Genomic DNA, 18,818 nt, shown 5'->3' with positions numbered 1-18,818 from the left:
TAGAGGAAAGGGAGGCAGAAGAGTGGAGATTAAAGGGGCACATCCACTAGACGATCTACTCCCTGTCCAATCTCTAAACGATTTTCCCTTGAAATTTTATCTTTCAGTCTGAACGATTTGCAAACGATCTTTAATAGATCAAGTGAAATTGACCTGCATGTTCAGTCGACAGACGAGACGATCAAACGATCAGCGGGAGCGAGCATCGTTGATCGTTAACGACCAAACACTGCACGATTTATAAACGATTTTTAAACGATTGAACGATAACGCCGTCATTATCGTTCAATCGCCTACTAAAATCGTGTAGTGTAGTAAACCCTTAAGGTTTATGGAAGGAGGTGTAGGAAGAGACAACGGGGCTAAGGAAAGTGCGATAAAAAAAACAAAAGGCTTCTAAGGAAGGAAGTCGGAAATGAATGGAGCAGGATTGGCCGCTGTGACTGGCACATGTGATATTGTTAAGGTGACTGGCACATGTGATATTGTTAAGGTGCAAACAAGGTGAAGGAGTGAAGCCGCATAGGGAGGGTGCGGGCTAAGCACTGGTAATGACAACTGATGAAGAGCACAAATGTGAGGAACTGGATATCAATAAAAAGAATAGAGGAGGAGAGAAGGACAGTTCCTATGAGTACATGAGTGAGAAAGTGATGGTTAAAAGACTAAAGCAAACTGTGGGGTGTACAGTGATGAATAAACCTGATTTGATGCTCTCATAAAATGATTATTATTAAACTTTATTTATAGGGTGCCACAAGTGGACTGCAGCACCGTACAGAGGGAAAAAAACAATTAGACAGTACAGGGAGAACTGTACAATACAGTTAACAGACAACAATTTAAAACAGCCACTGATGCAAGGGGTGCAATGGAAATATTCAGCGTAAGCTGGAAGCTGTACCTATTAGCGTGGGCGCAGATAATGGGTCTAGTCCCATTGGCCAGTACTAGGAACACGCTAAGAGCAACTGCTCTCAGTATAGTGAGAAGGAGCAGAGTATCTATGCTGTAGCACATCTGGGCATTTGAGGACTTGTATCTCTAGTTCTGAGTAGGGATGTGCAGACTCGGATTAGTTCGGATTTTCACGCCAAAAATCAGGTCTCAGAAAGAGGCAAAACGTCATCTTTCATGGACTTTTGTCCAGGAATGATGATGTTTGTCCATGAAAGATGACGTTTTGCCTCTTTCTGAGACCCGATTTTTGGCGGGGAAAAAAAATAAATCAGAATTTGGCGGGAAAATCCTAAATATTCCGAGCCTGCACATCCCTAGTTCTGAGCCTGAGAAATAGTTCTAAAGCCTGACCTGAGTGCACATACATCAGAAGCATACATTTAAGGTAATCTGCATATGTAGTCCTTCCCCATACAGACTACTAAATTGTTTACAAACTTTTAAAATAGCTCAGATCTATTCTTCTGCACCATAATCATTACAGCAACATCATCCCAACAGAATAGAAACTACAGGAGTCACGGACTCTCCTGTGGTCGGGAAGGACTTGGGGTACGGGAGCTACGGGAGCATCCCTGACAGGCAAACACCCAGGCTCCATGGTTGGATAACACAATCAGTATACCCTGCGGCGGTACACCTGTCAAACCGTAACGCAGGTGTCCTAAGGCGAGCTCAGGGAGGACAGAAACCTCCTGTGAAGCAGAAGACTAAATAAAGGATGAAATTGACTTTAAATAAAGGACAAAGCATTTAAAAGAAATTCAGCTGTACAATTCACTTAGTGCTGCTGGGGTGGACAACCACTCTCACAAACAAATAAAGACACAGCCTAATGTTCTTATGCAAACTATTGTCTTGCTGGTGTAGGACAGAGCATGGCAGGCTGTGCCATTATTGGTCATGTCCACATGTGAATCTACCAATCTCTACATATAAATTAATATGGTGTGTCTGGGAGGCGGAATGATGATCAGATGGAAGTGTGGGGAGGAGACTGGTCAGTTCTCTGGGCTGGTAACACACAGTGACATGATGTGAGGAGGAGAGCAGGGGTATAATAGGGACTGATGTCTCCTGATGTATGAGATACACCAGAGAGTGTGGGGAGGAGACAGGTCAGATCTCTGGGCTGGTAACACACAGTGATATGATGTGAGGAGGAGAGCAGGAGTATAATAGTGGCTGATGGCTCCTGATGTATGAGATACACCAGAGAGTGTGGGGAGGAGACTGGTCAGATCTCTGGGCTGGTAACACACAGTGACATGATGTGAGGAGGAGAGCAGGAGTATAATAGGGGCTGATGGCTCCTGATGCATGAGATACACTAGAGAGTGTGGGGAGGAGACTGGTCAGATCTCTGGGCTGGTAACACACAGTGACATGATGTGAGGGGGAGAGCAGGAGTATAATAGGGGCTGATGGCTCCTGATGAATGAGATACACCAGAGAGTGTGGGGAGGAGACTGGTCAGATCTCTGGGCTGGTAACACAGTGATATGATGGGAGGATGAAAGTATGAGTATAATAGGGATTGATTGCTCCTGAATTCTCCCCCACTGGAATAAATGGTGTCCTCATTAATTTGTATAGACAGGGGATTGTGTAGAATAAGAGATTGCTGTTGTGACTAGTCAAGGAGAACATGTGGCTATTTTTGTATTTAGTGGTTATTACTCACATGCTGCAATCTCTGTAGGGATTTCCTCTTCCTTAATCTTCACACAAATCATTTCATCCTCCTCAACTTTCACATCTCTCTGAATGTCATTCTAAATGATGTACAAAACATTATAATGAAATAATAAAAATGATGATAAAAACGTAATGTGATCGGAACAACATGACTGTTTATAAACTTTACATTTATTGGAATAAATCAGTTCCAATTACCTCCAGATCTTGTGAGGGGATACTGCGATCTCCTGGCTTACACCGAATGTCCTCCATTTGGGGTCAGGGTAAATCGAACATATAGTGGAACACAAGGGCTGAAGTTCGAAGGAAGAAAAAACTATATTAAAAACTTTTGATATAGGGTTACAGGACGTGTCTGAGACAGTAAAAGATTAGGGAGTATATTTACTAAAGTGCGTTTTTTTTCAGATTCTACTTAACATTTATCTAGCACCTTCTAGAAGATAATAGCTAGAATCTGATTGGTTGCTGTGGGCAACATCTCCACTTCTAAATATCCGCACTTTAGTAAATATACCCCTTAGATGTATTAAAAAGCAAAATGTGGGGCAAAGTGAAGCAATTAATGGGGCATATTCATCAGCAATCACAAACATTGATTCACGATTTAATTGAAATTATTATCAAAGTGAACTATTCTCCAATTCACCAATATGCGCCTGTACATTGCCGATACGTACCAATGATTCGCAGATCATTTTCACCAAAGTACGGATCTGCCAATCGTGAAAGGCTCAACATTTTACTAACAACGGTCGACAAATTGGCAGATCGATACCATACACTAGCAATCTACAGCCTGATTGGTCAGCGAAATCCAACATGTTGGACAATCTGATTCACAGATTCCGACCACTTTTTGGTCAGAATTGGCAATTGGTGAACCACATACATTGCCGATTTTTTTTTTCTTTTTTACACAATCATATGCAAAATGCAGATTTGCCCCAATTGATTGCTGATGTCCCATAAAAGTGAACTGCACAATACAGTTGCTACACCATGGGCACGATTCAATTATACACGAAGAGAATAGCACCGGGAATGAGCTCCGAGAGCTATTCAATGCTGCGCAAAGTTAGGTCGGGAAAGGCTCGTTCTCGCGCCTTAAACAGGGTGTTTAGGCGCGAGAACAAGCATTCTCCGACTAAACTTCCCGGCGCGATGCTGTTTTCCCGGCGCTAATGGCAGAAAACAGCATCACGCCTTGACTTTTGTCGGATTTCTGCTCGCATCCCCGGAGGCATGCAAGAAGAAATCCTTACTTGGGGGGAGCTGATATCCGGCGCTATTCACTTCGCGTTGAATAGAATTGTGCCCAGAGTGATTTCTGCACTAAAATTAAGTTTTGTTTATTATTCATTTTAGAACATTTACATTCTACATATGTTTTTATTGAATGGCAAGGTATCAATTTTTGTGCCATAAAATAAATAGCATTTAAGAATATTTGTGGCAGTTCTGTGCAATCCATAACTGGGCCCAGCCTAATCGAACATTAATAAATGCAATACTGAATGACTAGTTAGTAGCCGTTTTATATGCAAACTCCTGGGCCCTGGTAACAATTCCTGTCATGTATAACAGAAGCTGGGTACGTAAGCAGATATTAGTTATAGTAATTGAGTCATGCTGATGTGCAGGATATTTGGAATGGAGCTGTAATTAAACCCTCTGGACTGTTTTCACAATGCACTGGATGCACATATCACTGGGAAATCTATTAATCAATGATCTAACACAGTGTTTCTCAAACCCGGTCCTCGTGGAACCCTAACAGTGCATGTTTTCTATATTATCTAGCTGCAGCATAGACGTGTTAATTGACTAATACAGTAGATCTAAAGGTGGTATTAATTATTCCTGAGTAAACCTTGAAAACATGTACTGTTAGGGCTCCATGAGGACTAAGCTAATGTATAGAAAAGTTCCCTCTAACACTTGTATTACAATACAACAATTAATTTGGGAGATTAAGCAAATTGTGGATTATTAAATCCTGTAATTCTGGGGGGAATTCAATTGCTTTTTGGGGGCCTGACGGAGCTATTCATTGACAGTGTTTCCTTACGTTATTTCAGACAGTCTTCCGACAGCTTTGTTGCTAAGTCCTCATTACTCCTGCCATTCTTTCTGTCACTGCTGCGGGTACATGTACAGAAAAGAATATTGCTACCATGCAACATAAAATGGTCACTCCTATAGACGTACTAGAACGCAGTAAGACGTAACCACACAACAAATTCTCCACATACTATAACACCTCCACAACAAATATACACCCACTTAGAACCGTATTAAAATAAAAGCGAAAAGCCGAGATCCGCGAAAAAGTATCGCCGATTGCGACTTTTCGCCTGTCGGAAACTTATCTCCTTATTCAATTCCATACACTTTTTGCGTACGCGGAAAGTTAATGTAATAGGCAAAAATTATTTGCCTCTGAATAGTAGGAGAAAAGATGTGCAAAATTTGGGTTTTGGGGTGCAAAGGTGGGGAAACCACTCAGAACCCTAAAGACAGCCCCCCAATGGACAACTGCGTCACAAAAAAAAAAATCGTAAAAAAAAAACAAAAAAACTTATGAACACTACAAAAAAGTACTTTGAATTTGGGGATGAAAAAGCACAAAGTGGGGGGGGAAAGTCCGCAAACTAGCAAAATAAGGTTCTGGGGGTGGACTAAGAAGGGGTCAAGTGTTTTTGGAATTGCAGGGGCTTTATGAGGGTGAAAATTTGCATTTTTTATAACTGCACTTTAGAGACATTAAAAGATGCTTGCACCCATTTTCAGGTACCCCAAATTTGGCAGGACTACTTATTTTCTCAAAAAAATACTGCTTTATGCCATTCTTCACCACTTGTGCAAATACGCTAATTAGTGGCAATTGTGCAAACTTAAGTACCCCAAACAGTCCTATTAGGGCTAATCTGGCACTACTACATTGATCCCCAATGTTTCTGCATCTTTTTGGGGGGTTCAGGCTGATGACCCACTTGTCAGGGGCACCACGGCTAATAACGTGTGCTTCGTCTATGAGGTCTGAGGGCCCATCCAGTTCACTGACCATTGCCAAGTGCTCAGCTGTGGCCCGTATTCAATTTGGAGCGAACAGCCGTTTTCGCCTGTTCGAGTGAAAACTTTTCGCCGATGACGTAATTTCGCCAGGCGGAAAAGTAATGCCGTATTCAGATTGGAAGACTTTGTGCCTAGGCAGAAAGTCAATGCAATGTAATAAGCGAAAAAGATTCGCCTATGAATGGGAGGCGGAAAAAAGTGCAGAATTGGGGTTTTGGGCTGCAACGTTGAGGGAACCCCCCTGCAGCCTTCAGACAGTCCCCCAAAGGTAAACTGTGTGAAAAATAAAAATAAAAACACTTAAGGACACCTAAAAAAAAAATCGCTTTGAATTTGGGGGCGAAAAAAAAAAAAGTTGGGGGACAAAGTTAAAAACTAGCGACCTTGACTCTGGGGGGGTCCCCGAGTATGCCCCAGGTGCTTGTGGGTTTTTCACATTTTTTTAAACTTAACTTTAGCAACTTTAATATATGCTGACCCCCATTTTCAAGTACCCCAAATTTGCTGGGATAAGTTAATTACTGCAAAAAAACCTCCTGAATACTATTCTGTACCACTTATACAAAAACGCTATTTAGCAGCTATTGAGGCCATTTAAAAACACCAAATACCTTCACCGAGCCAAATCGGGGGGTACCATAGCTAACCCCCATGTCAGAGCATCTTTTGGGGGGTGTCAGGCTGATTTCCCCAAATCTGACAGTACTTTCCACTTGTTTAAGTTTCGCCGGGTCCCGTTTTCGCGTACTTTCATATTGAAGACAGGGATAAGCGGGCACGCTCGCAATACTTTTCCGCCTGCAAAACACGAGATGTTGGCGAAAAAGTATCGCGGGTCCGCTCAAATTGAATACGGGCCTATGTTGCTTTTATTGTTTTTCAGGCAACTTGGCTGAAAATAGCAATAAACTACATTCCTCAATGACTTCCTCCATATCTAAACAACTGCAACCCCAAAGATGTATCCATTAAGACAAAATAATGTATATTAAAAACGTACACCCATCCCCAAAAGAAAATAAAAGTGCTTCCAAGTAATATGTGTGTGTCCTTTTAAAATATTTATTTTCTCATTGGGAGAATTATTTTCATTTTAATCAAAGGAATTTATGATCATCTCTGCTGTGTATTATGTAGAATAACAGAATAGTAGGATAATGGAGAGGGGGGGAGAATCTCTGTTCCATACAATGTGTATTTCATGTAAATAATGCATATAAAAGCGTATCTGCTGCCTATGATATGGATATATCGCACATTACACAAGAAATAGCAGCACTTACTAGGAGATGATTCTACGCCCTTGTGGAGGCTCATTAAAAGACCGGAAAGGAATGTGTTTTTGTGCCACACACTTCCTGACCCGAGCGCTATTTCACGTCCCGATCCCGATTCTGCGTTTCACTTGTAGGCCATGTTTTACGCCTGCGTTCCGGCTTACTTCCGGGGATTGCGTTTCAGCTCACTTCCGGGTTTTGCGTTCCAGCGCCTTCTCTCTCTCACTGGCGCTGGAACGTGCTATTCGGTCGTGTAACACATTCTATTCTACAATTGTCTCCCACCAGCACTATTTTATCCACATATAGATAGAGGTGATTGGACTTCGGTTATTTATTTTTAATTTTAGAATATAGGAACCTGGACTACAATTACCAGCATGCACTGTGCATACTCTTTAATAAAGGGTATTGCAACACAAGAAGCAAACAACTATGTGAATGACATACCAGCTAGGGATGGACATAGGAAGTCCACCATCAAATGATGGCTGCCTTCCACCATTGACACTTTGTTTGGCTGTATTTGCGATGGTAAGAATTTGATGGGAAATATTAATATGATTAGCGCATGCTCAAAAAAATCCGTGCATGCGCAATAGCACCCTTTGTCCGTACCTGATGTTAAACAGCTGAAGTCAGCTGTGTTTTAACATCGGATGGCAATGACTTCCGCTCCATTCGATGGTGGCTACCATCAGAAATCAGTAATCGAATGGTGAAAACACTTAATCGAAAGGAAACCATAGATTGTAGAGAAACCTTGGAATCCGATGTCCATCCCTAATGCCAACATTTGTGGCTGACATGGTAAAAAGTGTCAGCTGTAAGGCCGCAATGGGCTATCATAATTGCCTGTATAAAAAGCACAACGGTATAAAATGATCACTAAAGGAAACTATGACTGTATAACGTTACAGTTTATTAAAAACATACACATAAACACTCCAAGTACGCTATGCATACAATGAACAAATGTTAAGACCATCATAGAGATATATGAGATATAAAAAGTTCTTGCAAGGTAAATATACCAACACAAATATGTACAAACATACACTTTGTATTTAAGTATCCACACTGTCCGTGGAGGGGTGTAGTAGGTAATACCACCAGCCGCATCCCCCTCCAAGTGCCTAACCCTAACCCCCCCTCTAAGTGCCTAAACCTAACCCCCGTCCCCCTCGTCCCCGCAGCCTAAACCTAAGTCTCCCGGGGTGGTGCCTAACCCTAACCTCCCCCCGGGTGTGCCTAACCCTAATCCCCCCTCTAGCCTAACCCTCCCCCCCGCGGCTGCCCACGATCGGCATGCCGGGTGTCGGTCTCCCGGTGTAGGTCTAATGACAGGCGTCGGGTTTTCGACGGCCTGTCATTAGTACTTTGCCGGGATTAGACAGTCGGGAAGCCGGCGGTCGGCATTTAGATCGTCGGCTTCCTGACTACATCCCCCGTGGAGAGAGTAATAAATCTTTAGGCAAGTCAGATAATGCAATCAACAAACGTGCCTTGAGTGCACAAATGTAATGTTGTTAATAGTGATAGTACAACTCTCCCCCCTCTAGAAAGAAGCTGTAGTTTGACGTCCAGCAGTTAGGAAGCGAGCTGATAATGAACACCGGAACCTCTGTCACAGCCTTCTAAGGGGTCTATTTACTAAGCAGTGTTAGGAGACAGAGTGAAAAGTGATAAGGTGCCAGCAAATCAGCTCCCAACTGTCATCTCACAGGCTGTGTTTGAAAAATGACAGTTGGGAGCTGATTGGCTGGCACCTTATCACTTTTCACTCTGTCTCCTAACACTGCTTAGTAAATAGACCCCTAAGTGAGCAGATGACCTGGGTAAAAATATTCAACTCCGGCTGTGGCATCCTTATATAAAATAGGCTTGACCGAAGAAACGCATCAGGTTTATTAATACTTATCCACCACATTGGAGATCTGAGACACCCCAAAATCCATTGGGAACCTTTACTACATTAAGGAATGCTGTGGCCATGAGATTGGGGAGGGGGGGGGGGAATTTACTAAAGTGAGAGTTTCTAAAAGTGAGTTTTAGAAGAGATGTTGCCCATAACAACCAATCAGATTCTAGCTATTATCTTCTAGAAGGTGCTAGTTAAATGTTAAGTAGAATCTGATTGGTTGCTATGGGCAACATCTCTTCTAAAACTCACTTCTAAAAACTCTCACTTTAGTAAATTTACCCCTGGGTATTTCTATCTATTTTGGACCATTTTATATATAGCATATACCATGGTTAAGGAGACCCTGCTATTGATCACATTATACTCTCTTCACACCAGACGGAGAATAAGACGAATATATAGCTGTCCCCAGGCTCTCCAGAAGCAAAATAATTATATTTCAGCACTAGAGACATTTTTTGTCATTTAATTGCCCAGTTTCCCGAAATGTCCAGGAGACAACCGAATTATAAGGTGCTCTCCTGATCTCCCGAGAGCAGTCGAGTCTCCCTGAATCTTTCCCATATATCTATTTCATTTATTTATTAATTAACAGTTACTTATATAGTGCCAGCATTTTCTGTTGCGCTTTACAATTTTGAACAAAATAGTAATAAAACGAGACTGTGTAATTAAAAGACAAATAAGTAAGAGGGCCCTGCTCGCAAGCTTACGATCTATAGAGAAACAGGCATTTGATACATGAGGATAAGTGTTACCTATTGCAAATGGTCCAGCCATTATTACTTCTACATCACAATATACAATGAAAAGAACAGCCGCACGGAAAAAAGTATTTTCATGTATAATGTAAAGTTATTATCTTTATATATGTGGTGCCACAGGGACCCTTGTGCACCGCACATTCTGCACCCATTATAAAGACACTTATGGATAGAACATACAACAAGACTACATAGGTACAAGATGACCAAAAAAGACAGTTACAGACAAGTTCACACATATGAAAGTAATTACTACCCGCAAAATACATAATTACATAGAGAAAACACAAGGAGTGAGAGCCCTGCTTGTGAGAGCTTACATTCTACAGGGGATCTGGCTGGACGCAAAGGAGAGGGAATTAGAGAAGTGGGGTGCAGGGGATGGAAAGTTAGAAAGGGGTGTGGTATGCTTGACTGTTTTAAGGGCCCATCTGGGAGAGCTCAGTGGGTGAGAGAGAGTGTGTTGTAGGGATGGCCATCGACCATCAATGATTCATGGTTTATGGCCGATATCGAATGCTTTTGCCATCGAAGGGGGAGAAATAGATGGTTTCCCTCCATCGATGTCTAAGCATAACCGAATCGTTTTTTGTTTACAAGGTGCTGGGTCCGGCACCCGTTAAGCCTCACCCCCAGGTTCTGATTGGCCCACGGGCCAGCCAGTCACAAAATAGGGATGACCATCAGTTGGTGAAACCATCGCTGGTCATCCATTGAATAGTTTGTAGCCATCGATGGTTACTTGCTATTTTGCCATCAATGGCAACCATCCATGGCCATCCCTAGTGTCTGGTAATGGGAGAAGAGTGGTTAAGGGCTTTGTTTAATTATTTTTAGGACCGGGAGCCAGTGGAGCAACTGACAGAGGAGGTCAGCAGGGGTTGAGCCAGCAGAGAGAGAAAAATTAGGTGGGCAGCAGAGGGGGGGATGAATTTAAGAGGGTATAGCTGGAGTGGAGTAATGCGGGGATTAGTAGGTTTGAGTGGGATGTAGTTCGCATCCCGGCTTCAGAATCCCAACCGCTGACATCCCAACGGTAAATATTAGGGTTAGGGTTCGGATTAGGTGGATATATGATGTGTTGGGATGTAGTTCATATCCTGGCGGTCGGGATGCCGGCACTCAGAATGTCGAAACCGTAATACCGACATCAGTCAGAATCCCAACTGCCGGCAACCCGAGGTAAGTATTGGGGTTAGTGAGAGGGGTAATGTTAAGGTTAGGCTGCGGGGGGGAGGGTTAGGCTGTGGGAGGGGAGAGTTAGGCTGTGGGAAAGGTGGGTTAGGGGTAGGGTTAGGAGTAGGGTCACAATACTTACCTACAGTACATGCATCGGTATTTGAAACCTTCGGGATTATGCTGCCGGGATTCTGACCACCGGGATTCCATACCCAACCCGGTTCGAGTAATCAAGGCGTGAAATTGTAAGGAGGTGTATGATAGTTTTATTGGCTTCCAGGGTGAGAAAGTGCCTTATACTGGAAATATTACCAAGGTGAAAGTGGCAAGATTGTGAGAGGGACTAAGGCCCTCATTCAGAGCCGTACGCTCTGAGCAGAGCGCACGCTCTGAATGAGGGCCGCCCTCCATGAAAATGGAGCGTCCTCCTGGACGCTCATATAGCTGTGGGTCACCACCCACAGCCTATACGAGCGTGCAGTTTGATGGCCGCGATGGTCTTGACCATCGCGACCATCGAAACTACGAGCCGGAGCCTGCGGTTGAGGTTTTCAACCGCAAGCCCCGGAGTGATTTTGGCTCTATCAGAGCCAAAATCACTCCCACTGACATCACTAGTGATGTCAGTGGGCCGGCTTCTGACGGGAGGCGTTCCCGTGGGAACGCCCCCGTCAGGGAGGCACGCCCACCAAAGGGGGCGTGCTGTCAATCAACATCGACAGCACGCCCCCTTTGATCAGACACAACGAGCGAAGGACTTTCCTTCGCTCGTCGCGTCTGGCGCATGCGCACGACGGAGCTCCCTTCGTCGTGCGCATGCTCAGTGCAGAACATCGACCCACTTGCGAGCGGACAGCCGCTCGCGAGTGGGTCTGAATCAGGGCCTAAGTCGTAAGCGGCCGCTCGGTCGTACGCATCCGATGTTTCCAAACCACGTATGCGTACGGTTAGTTGTGCGCATGTGCGTACGAGACCTTGCGATCCAAAATGCTGTCGATCGTACGGCTTATGAGCAGGAAGTGGCTTCCGAGAGTTGATTGACATGAAAGGACGTTTGTGGGTGTTGACGGGGGTGGTGGTCTAAAAACGCAGGCGTTCCTCACCGTTTTCAGGGCGTTTCAGGGGCGTACATAAATTTACTGCTACAACCGGCATAGAAGGCCGGAAGTAGTAAAACGTCACTCTGCGAGCAAGTTAGAGGCCTGGCTGATCGTACAGCTTGAGGTTGGGTATGTGCTCTCTCAGGGTCTCATTCAGAGCCGCTTGTAAGCGGCCGCTCGTTCGCTCTGAGCGATGTTCGCACAACTGCGCATGCGTACGGATTGTAATACGCATGCGCGAACCAGTCAGTGCGGCCGAAAATTGTGTGCTCGCTAAATAGCGAATGCCTGCTATTTTGAGTGACAAGAGGAGGCGTATGTGGGTGGTAACAGGGGAAGGTGCTTGAAAACGGGGAGTGGAGATCCGAATGCAGGCGTGCCTAAAGGTCAAAACGGGCGTTTTAAGGGTGTGCATAATTAATACAGCAGCATCATCGACCACGTCACTTAGTTATTTTATAGTCAGAACTGCTCGCAAGATTGCGGTAGGAAAAACCAACCACAAGAATATTGAGCAGTTCATTCGCCTTTCGATGTACTCGATTAATGTAATAGATAGCGGACATGACGTATGAAGCGAGCGGCCAGGGGGCGTTTTTATCAAAATTACGACCGCAAGTTTTGTTCGCTCGTTCAGACATAGAGGCGTCAACAGACCGCAAAGAGCGAACGGTTAATTTGAATAGCCACCCCCTTTTTCTGAACGAGCGAGCGCAAATAGCGTCCAGCTCTGAATCAGACCCTCAAGTCCCAGAGTGCAATCGATACTATCGAATGTGACTGATGTTATGTTTGATGTTTCTATTTTGTGCCACACAATGCAAGCAGCTAATAATCGATTGTTGAAGCTAATAACACTGCTAATTGGCTTGTAATTGATTCAGTTGCGTTAGCATTAGCGAATAATAAGAATAAATACATTTCATGGGGATGGCTTATTCTATGCATTTTTTAAATTAATTTTTGATGTAATTTGCAGTTTGCACACAACACAAGCGGCCGCAACCATCAGAAGAAAATTGATTGACTCGATCGCTAACTGCTATCACTCACTAGCTAGAGGAGGTGCTCTGTTCATGTATGGGCGTCACTTTGGTTGCGATCGCCCGGCCGTGCGATTGTTTTTTTTTCTGATTCTCGATTGTTCTCAGCCGCTTACGACCAACTCTGAATGAGGTCCTAAATGTGGGGGTGTGAAGGAAAAGCCTTCCATACAGACATGGCACATAGCGGAGATGGAGGTATTCTCATTGGAGAGGGGTGTAACATACAGGACCTTGGAGAGAGGAAATATAAGGGAGATGGTGCATAGTTGCAGGTAATTCCATTGTACAAACGGATCTTGCGATTTTCCACACTGAGCAGACATTGGAGCAGAGCTTATGCAACTCAGGGCCCGATTGAGACCCGCTCGCTAGAATGCATTCACATGCAGCCTGCCGATGTTTGCAATGTGCGCATGCATCGCAGTGTGCCTGCGCGAACCAATCCATGCGATCGCCCCTTGTGCATAGATGCCTCGCTAGCTTGAGTGACTGGACAAGGTGTTTGTGGGTGGTGACAGGGGTTGGTCAATGGAAACGGGGGAGTGGTGGTGCGAACGCTGGTGTGTCTGAGTGTCGTAACACCATTTCATAGGCGTGCATAATTAAAACGCAGCGTCATAGTACACGTCACATGACTGATTTTTACACTGAAGCACTCGCAGTTCTTGCGGTAGGGTAGGGTCTGCCACAAGTGCTCGTATGTATCCAATGGTTCTCGAGGTTACCGATTGTTACTTACACTTCCTGGAGATGACGTGTATTGCTAAGGAAAAATGGGCGTCTTAAGACAGGCTGGTGGGAGTCTACATACACACTGCGATCGCACGCCAAGACATAGCGGGCGTGCTAATGCCTTGCTGTGCGATCGCAGGATTTGCATACTTTGACAGCGTACGAACGCATCTAGCGAGCGGGTCTGAATCGGGCCCTCAGTTATCCATGTGACTGAACAGGTGTAACTACGCGGCAAACAAGGATTTTGCACCTAGTGTCTGATTCATTACCGATCGCAACTGCGATTACACACGCAATCGGCCGAGTGTTGCGTACTGCGCATGTCTTTGCATTGCAGTGTGCGTGTGCGAACCAGCCACTGCGATCACAGTGACCACGCAGACCCATTGCAGAGTGATTGGCAGGAAGTGCCGTTTGTGGGTGGTAACGGAGGGGTGGCAGCCGAAACGTAGGCATGTCAGGGCATTTGAACACCACCGCATGGGCGTGCATAAATTAGCCACTGCAATGCGGTACGCCGCCTGAGCTCTCATAGCGTGCGATGAAGCTAGCAATTTCTGAGTAAAGTCTGAACTTGTGCAAGTGTGTGTGATGCTGCGATTGTACTCGATAGTACCGATGGTTTCGCAGTCGTGCTAAACATTACGGATGTGTGTAAGGTAAAGTGGGCTTCCTTATGTTGTGCTGCAATGGCATGGCGATCGCAGTCAATAGCATACTATTGCAGTGAGACTGCATGCATAATCTCTCTTGCAATCGCAGTTGCGATCCATAATGAATCAGGCCCTGAGTACTGCCCACGCAGAGATCTGTTTGATTCCAGACGTCTTGCACCAATTATAGTGCTGGTGTAAGTGCTCCCTGATGATTGCAACTAAGGATAACCATAGAAACTAATATGTAAGAAACATTCTATATTGTGTGTGCATTACAAGTACAAACTAAAAAAAAATCTGACCTAACCCAAGAGCTCACTGCGGCTATCCGTGAGGTTAAATCAGACCTTTCTACTTCAGGGTCCATAGGGGGTCCACAGGGTTGACCTTGGGGTATAGCTGGATCTGGATCCATGGGCACCACGCAGTTAAAGCTTTAGCTGCTCCCAGGATGCACTTGGGTCCGTCCTCCTCTATACCCCGCCCCCGGCCACAGCACCTCAGTTTGAGTTGGTGCCCGGCCGGAGTCGGGTCACCTGTGCAGGGGGGCTGCATGAGCAGCCCCCAAAAGCTTTCTATTTTTATTTAAAAAAAAAAAAAAAAAAAGAGCCTGTTAGATTTTTATTTTAATACAGAGGCTCTAGTGTGGCAGCGACGGGCTGTCTATGCAGACGCCCACGCTGCCGCTCTCCTTCCCCGCTGGCGCCGCGACGCCAGTACTGCACTGGGGATCGCGGCGGGAGGCCAGAGTCCGTACTAGCCGGACTCTGGGTCCCTCCCTGGACTGCTGCCGGAGTCGCCGGGGACAAGGTAAGCCGCGAGTCGCCGATTAGCGGCGGCTCGCGGGTTTTGCCTGCAGATGCAGTCCTTTGCCCCCGGTCCTAGGGGACAGACCGGGGGCCGCTAGCGGTGGCGGCGGGCTCCCCCTCTGAGGAGGAATAACCCGTGGGACCACTAGACCACCAGGGATATATGGCAAGCGGGATGCCAGCAAGCCCTGGGGTTAATATGCTAGCCAGGGGAGGAAGCCTTCCCTGTCAGCGGCTCCTCCCCTCAGCTCAGCGCGCCTTTCAGCACGGAGTCTGGCGTCGCTGAGCTGCAGCTACTCGGCCACTCCTCCTCTGAGGTCTCCAACGGCCATTTTCTCACAGTGGCAGCGCAGATCTTCAGGGAGCACGCGGACCGGTCCCCCTGTGTACCTCTCCCCTGATTAAGGACAGCGTACACAGCACTATAGCCCTCCCAGACACTGAATCTGGGCAGGTTGATTGTAGTGGAAAGGTGCAGTGAGTATATCTTCCTGTATGGTATGTGACTTTTGCTAGTGCTGCCTGTCTGTGCTTATTTTCTACTTACTGTCAGCTTATACCTATCCCTTTACTTCTCCTACAAGCCCTACAGGTGTGTGGGGGAGGGGCGTTTCTACTGACCTCACTTATATAGACCACGTATTTGTGAGGTCCGTCACATACAGTTGTGTGCTACTCAGTGCCATATTGTGGGCTGTTGTTCAGCACACCGGTGAGTGCGTTTTACTTCTACCCTGGTGCCAGATATATAATATATTCTGTCATGTCAGACGAGGAGGTTGAGCGCTCAGTGGCTCCGGTGTTGGCCTCCTGCGGACGCTGTTCTGCAGGAGTAGATAGGGAGGATTTGTCACAGGATGGCCTGTGTAGTCGATGCCAGGTGGCTCCTGGCCCATCCAGACCTTCTCTGGCGCAGGAACCACCGTGGGCGATGTTTTCTCAAGTGCTGGTGTCTATTGCGGACCGTCTGTCGGTCCCGACTGCTCTCCCTACTAGGTCGTTGTCCCAGCCAACCATCCCCCATTCCCCGGGTGTCCCGCAGTTATTGCGGAGACCTCCTGGGTCTCAGTCGGTGGGTCCCTATGCGAGGTTGCCTATGTATATACAGGCTTCCCCTGTGCCGCAGCAGCCTGTGGTACCTTTTCAGGCCCCTATGGTGACTCCTCCACCCTGGGTGGATGTGCTCTCCAACTCCGTGCAAAATTTGGCGGCCGCTTCCTCGGCTTTTCAGTCAATGTTGCAGACTGACATGCCTTCTAGGATTTCAAAACGCCCACTCACGACACGGGCTGCTCAGGTATCGGACTCAGAGGGTTCCTCAGATGATGGGGAGGTCCCTGATGACACTGACTCAGACGCCTCGGTCCAGGAAATGGATACCAAGTCGTCCATTAATGTGCGAGCACTAGTTAGGGCGGTGCGAGCTATTCTTCTTATAGAGGATGAGGCACCGGTTCCTAAGTCGAAGTTTCCTAGTTTCAAAAAAACTAAGGTGGCTTCTGCGGTGTTTCCCCTGTCGGATCAGTTGACGGATCATATGGCGGTAGCTTGGCAGGCGCCCAGTAAGAGATTCCTTCCTCAGAAGCGGTTGGCTTCTAATTACCCCTTCCCTGAGGCACATTGTAAAAAATGGGAAACTCCACCGGCGGTGGATTCCCATGTCACCCGTTTAACTCGGGGCGCCACCTTACCATTACCGTCGATATCCTCGCTGAAGGATCCCACGGACAGGAAAGTTGAGACTTGCTTAAAGTCTATTTACTCCCTCTCCGGGGCGGTGGCCCGACCGTCCATGGCCATCTCCTGGGTGGCCAAGGCCATTGAGGGGTGGGCCAATGCATTGGAAGATACCTTCCCGGACGACGCTCCGGATGTCCAGCGGGCGTTGTTGGGACAAATGAGGGACGCTGCTTCTTACATTGGAGAAGCTTCTTTAGATGCTAGTCTGCTGACCTCGCGGGTATCGGCTGCAGCGGTGTCTGCCCGCCGATCCTTATGGTTGCGGTCCTGGAGAGCGGACTCTGATTCAAAGAAAGGTCTGGAGGCCTTACCTTTCAATGGGGAATTACTATTTGGTCCGGACTTGGACAAAATAGTGGACACCCTGGCTAAATCCAAGTCGGCCTTCCTCCCTTCGGCGGCACTGCCTGCTAAGGTTCGGAGTTCGGCTTTTCGTTCCTTTCGGGTTCAGGGTAAGGCGAAAGGTCAGTCCTTCCCGAGACAGTCTGCGAGTAAGACGGCCTCTAAACCCAAGAAGCAAGCCTGGAGTGCTCGGCGCCCTTCTTCCAAGCCGGAAGATAAACCTGCGGCCTGATGGGACGGGCCTCCCTCTGGGGGACCTCAGAGTGGGAGGCCGACTTCTTCTATTTGCCCAGTGCTGGCACAATACCACCACGGATGCCTGGGTTCGAGAAGTGGTCTCCCAGGGGTACGCCCTGTCTTTTCGGCACAGACCACCCCACCAGTTTTTCTGCACAAGTCCTTCTCAGGACAAGACCAAGGCGTTACAGGTTCAGGAGGCTATAGAGTCCTTGCTGAAAGCAGGGGTCATTGTTCCCGTTCCTCTATCACGAGGGACGGGGTATTATTCGTCTCTGTTTCTGGTGCAGAAACCCAATGGTTCTCATCGCCCTATCCTCAACTTGAAGTCTCTGAACAAATTCCTCAGAGTTCCCAAGTTCAGGATGGAAACGTTACGTTCCATCATTCTGGCGATGGAACCGGGGGATTACATGGTGTCCCTGGACATCCAGGACGCCTACCTCCATGTTCCGATAGCATCTTCACACCAGCGGTATCTGAGGTTCGCTATCCTTCAACACCACTATCAGTTCCGGGCGCTACCCTTTGGTCTCTCCACGGCACCGAGGGTGTTCACGAAGATTATGGCGGTCATGGCCGCACATCTTCGGAACCAGAATGTACGGCTGCTGCTGTACCTGGACGACCTCCTGTTGCTGGCGAGCTCCCCGGAGGTACTGCTTCAACATCTCCACCTGACGATCGCTTGCCTGCAAGCACATGGGTGGTTGATAAATTGGAAAAAGTCCTCCCTGATTCCATCACAGCGGATGGTTCATTTGGGAGCCCTGCTGGATTCGCGTCAGCAAAGGATCTTCCTGACTCCGGAGAAGGTCGCCTCCCTACAGCTGCGGATACGCAGTTGCCTGAGCCGTTGCCGCCTGTCGGTTCATTCGGCTATGAGAGTTCTGGGGTCCATGGTGTCGACATTCGACATGGTGGAATTTGCCCAGTTCCATTCCCGGCCCCTGCAGGGGCTGATTCTATCAGAATGGAACGGGTTACCTCACCGGATCCGCTCTCAGGTGCTGGTGTTGTCTCCGGACGTTCGGCTATCTTTGGCTTGGTGGCTTCAGACAGCTCATCTGGTCGAGGGGCGCCCATTTTGGATCCCGGACTGGGTCCTGCTCGCGACGGATGCCAGTCTCCGGGGTTGGGGGGCAGTGACCGGCTCTTTGTCGCTTCAGGGTCGTTGGTCAGCGGAAGAAGCACTTCTCCCCATCAACATCCTGGAACTGCGGGCAGTATACAGGGCCCTGCAGTCGTCCGGCCCCGCTCTTCACGGAAG

The 18,818-nt window shown here is 47.0% G+C and overlaps 1 protein-coding gene across 2 annotated transcripts in view; it reads right to left on the bottom strand.

Moving 5' to 3' along the window:
• LOC148502456 (uncharacterized) overlaps positions 1 to 7,113 on the bottom strand; it is a 39,774-nt gene extending 32,661 nt beyond the window's left edge. The window contains exons 1-4 of one of the 2 annotated variants that reach the window (XM_088449871.1): positions 7,023 to 7,113; positions 4,733 to 4,803; positions 2,857 to 2,954; positions 2,645 to 2,735 (exon numbers count right to left, since the gene is read on the bottom strand). In XM_088449871.1, the coding sequence (XP_088305997.1) occupies positions 2,645 to 2,735; positions 2,857 to 2,913 (148 nt within the window). In that variant the 5' untranslated portion in view covers positions 2,914 to 2,954; positions 4,733 to 4,803; positions 7,023 to 7,113. The remainder of the gene's footprint in view (positions 1 to 2,644; positions 2,736 to 2,856; positions 2,955 to 4,732; positions 4,804 to 7,022) is intronic. The other variant, XM_088449872.1, reaches the window with a different exon arrangement.
• Between the last annotated feature and the right edge of the window lie 11,705 nt (positions 7,114 to 18,818).

The sequence above is a fragment of the Taudactylus pleione genome, unplaced genomic scaffold, assembly GCF_031769625.1.
Source record: "Taudactylus pleione unplaced genomic scaffold, aTauple2 ptg000497l, whole genome shotgun sequence".
NCBI classification, from domain to species: Eukaryota; Metazoa; Chordata; class Amphibia; order Anura; family Myobatrachidae; genus Taudactylus; species Taudactylus pleione.
Note: the sequence above shows the minus strand (reverse complement) of the source record. Positions and strands in the feature narration are given on the sequence as shown.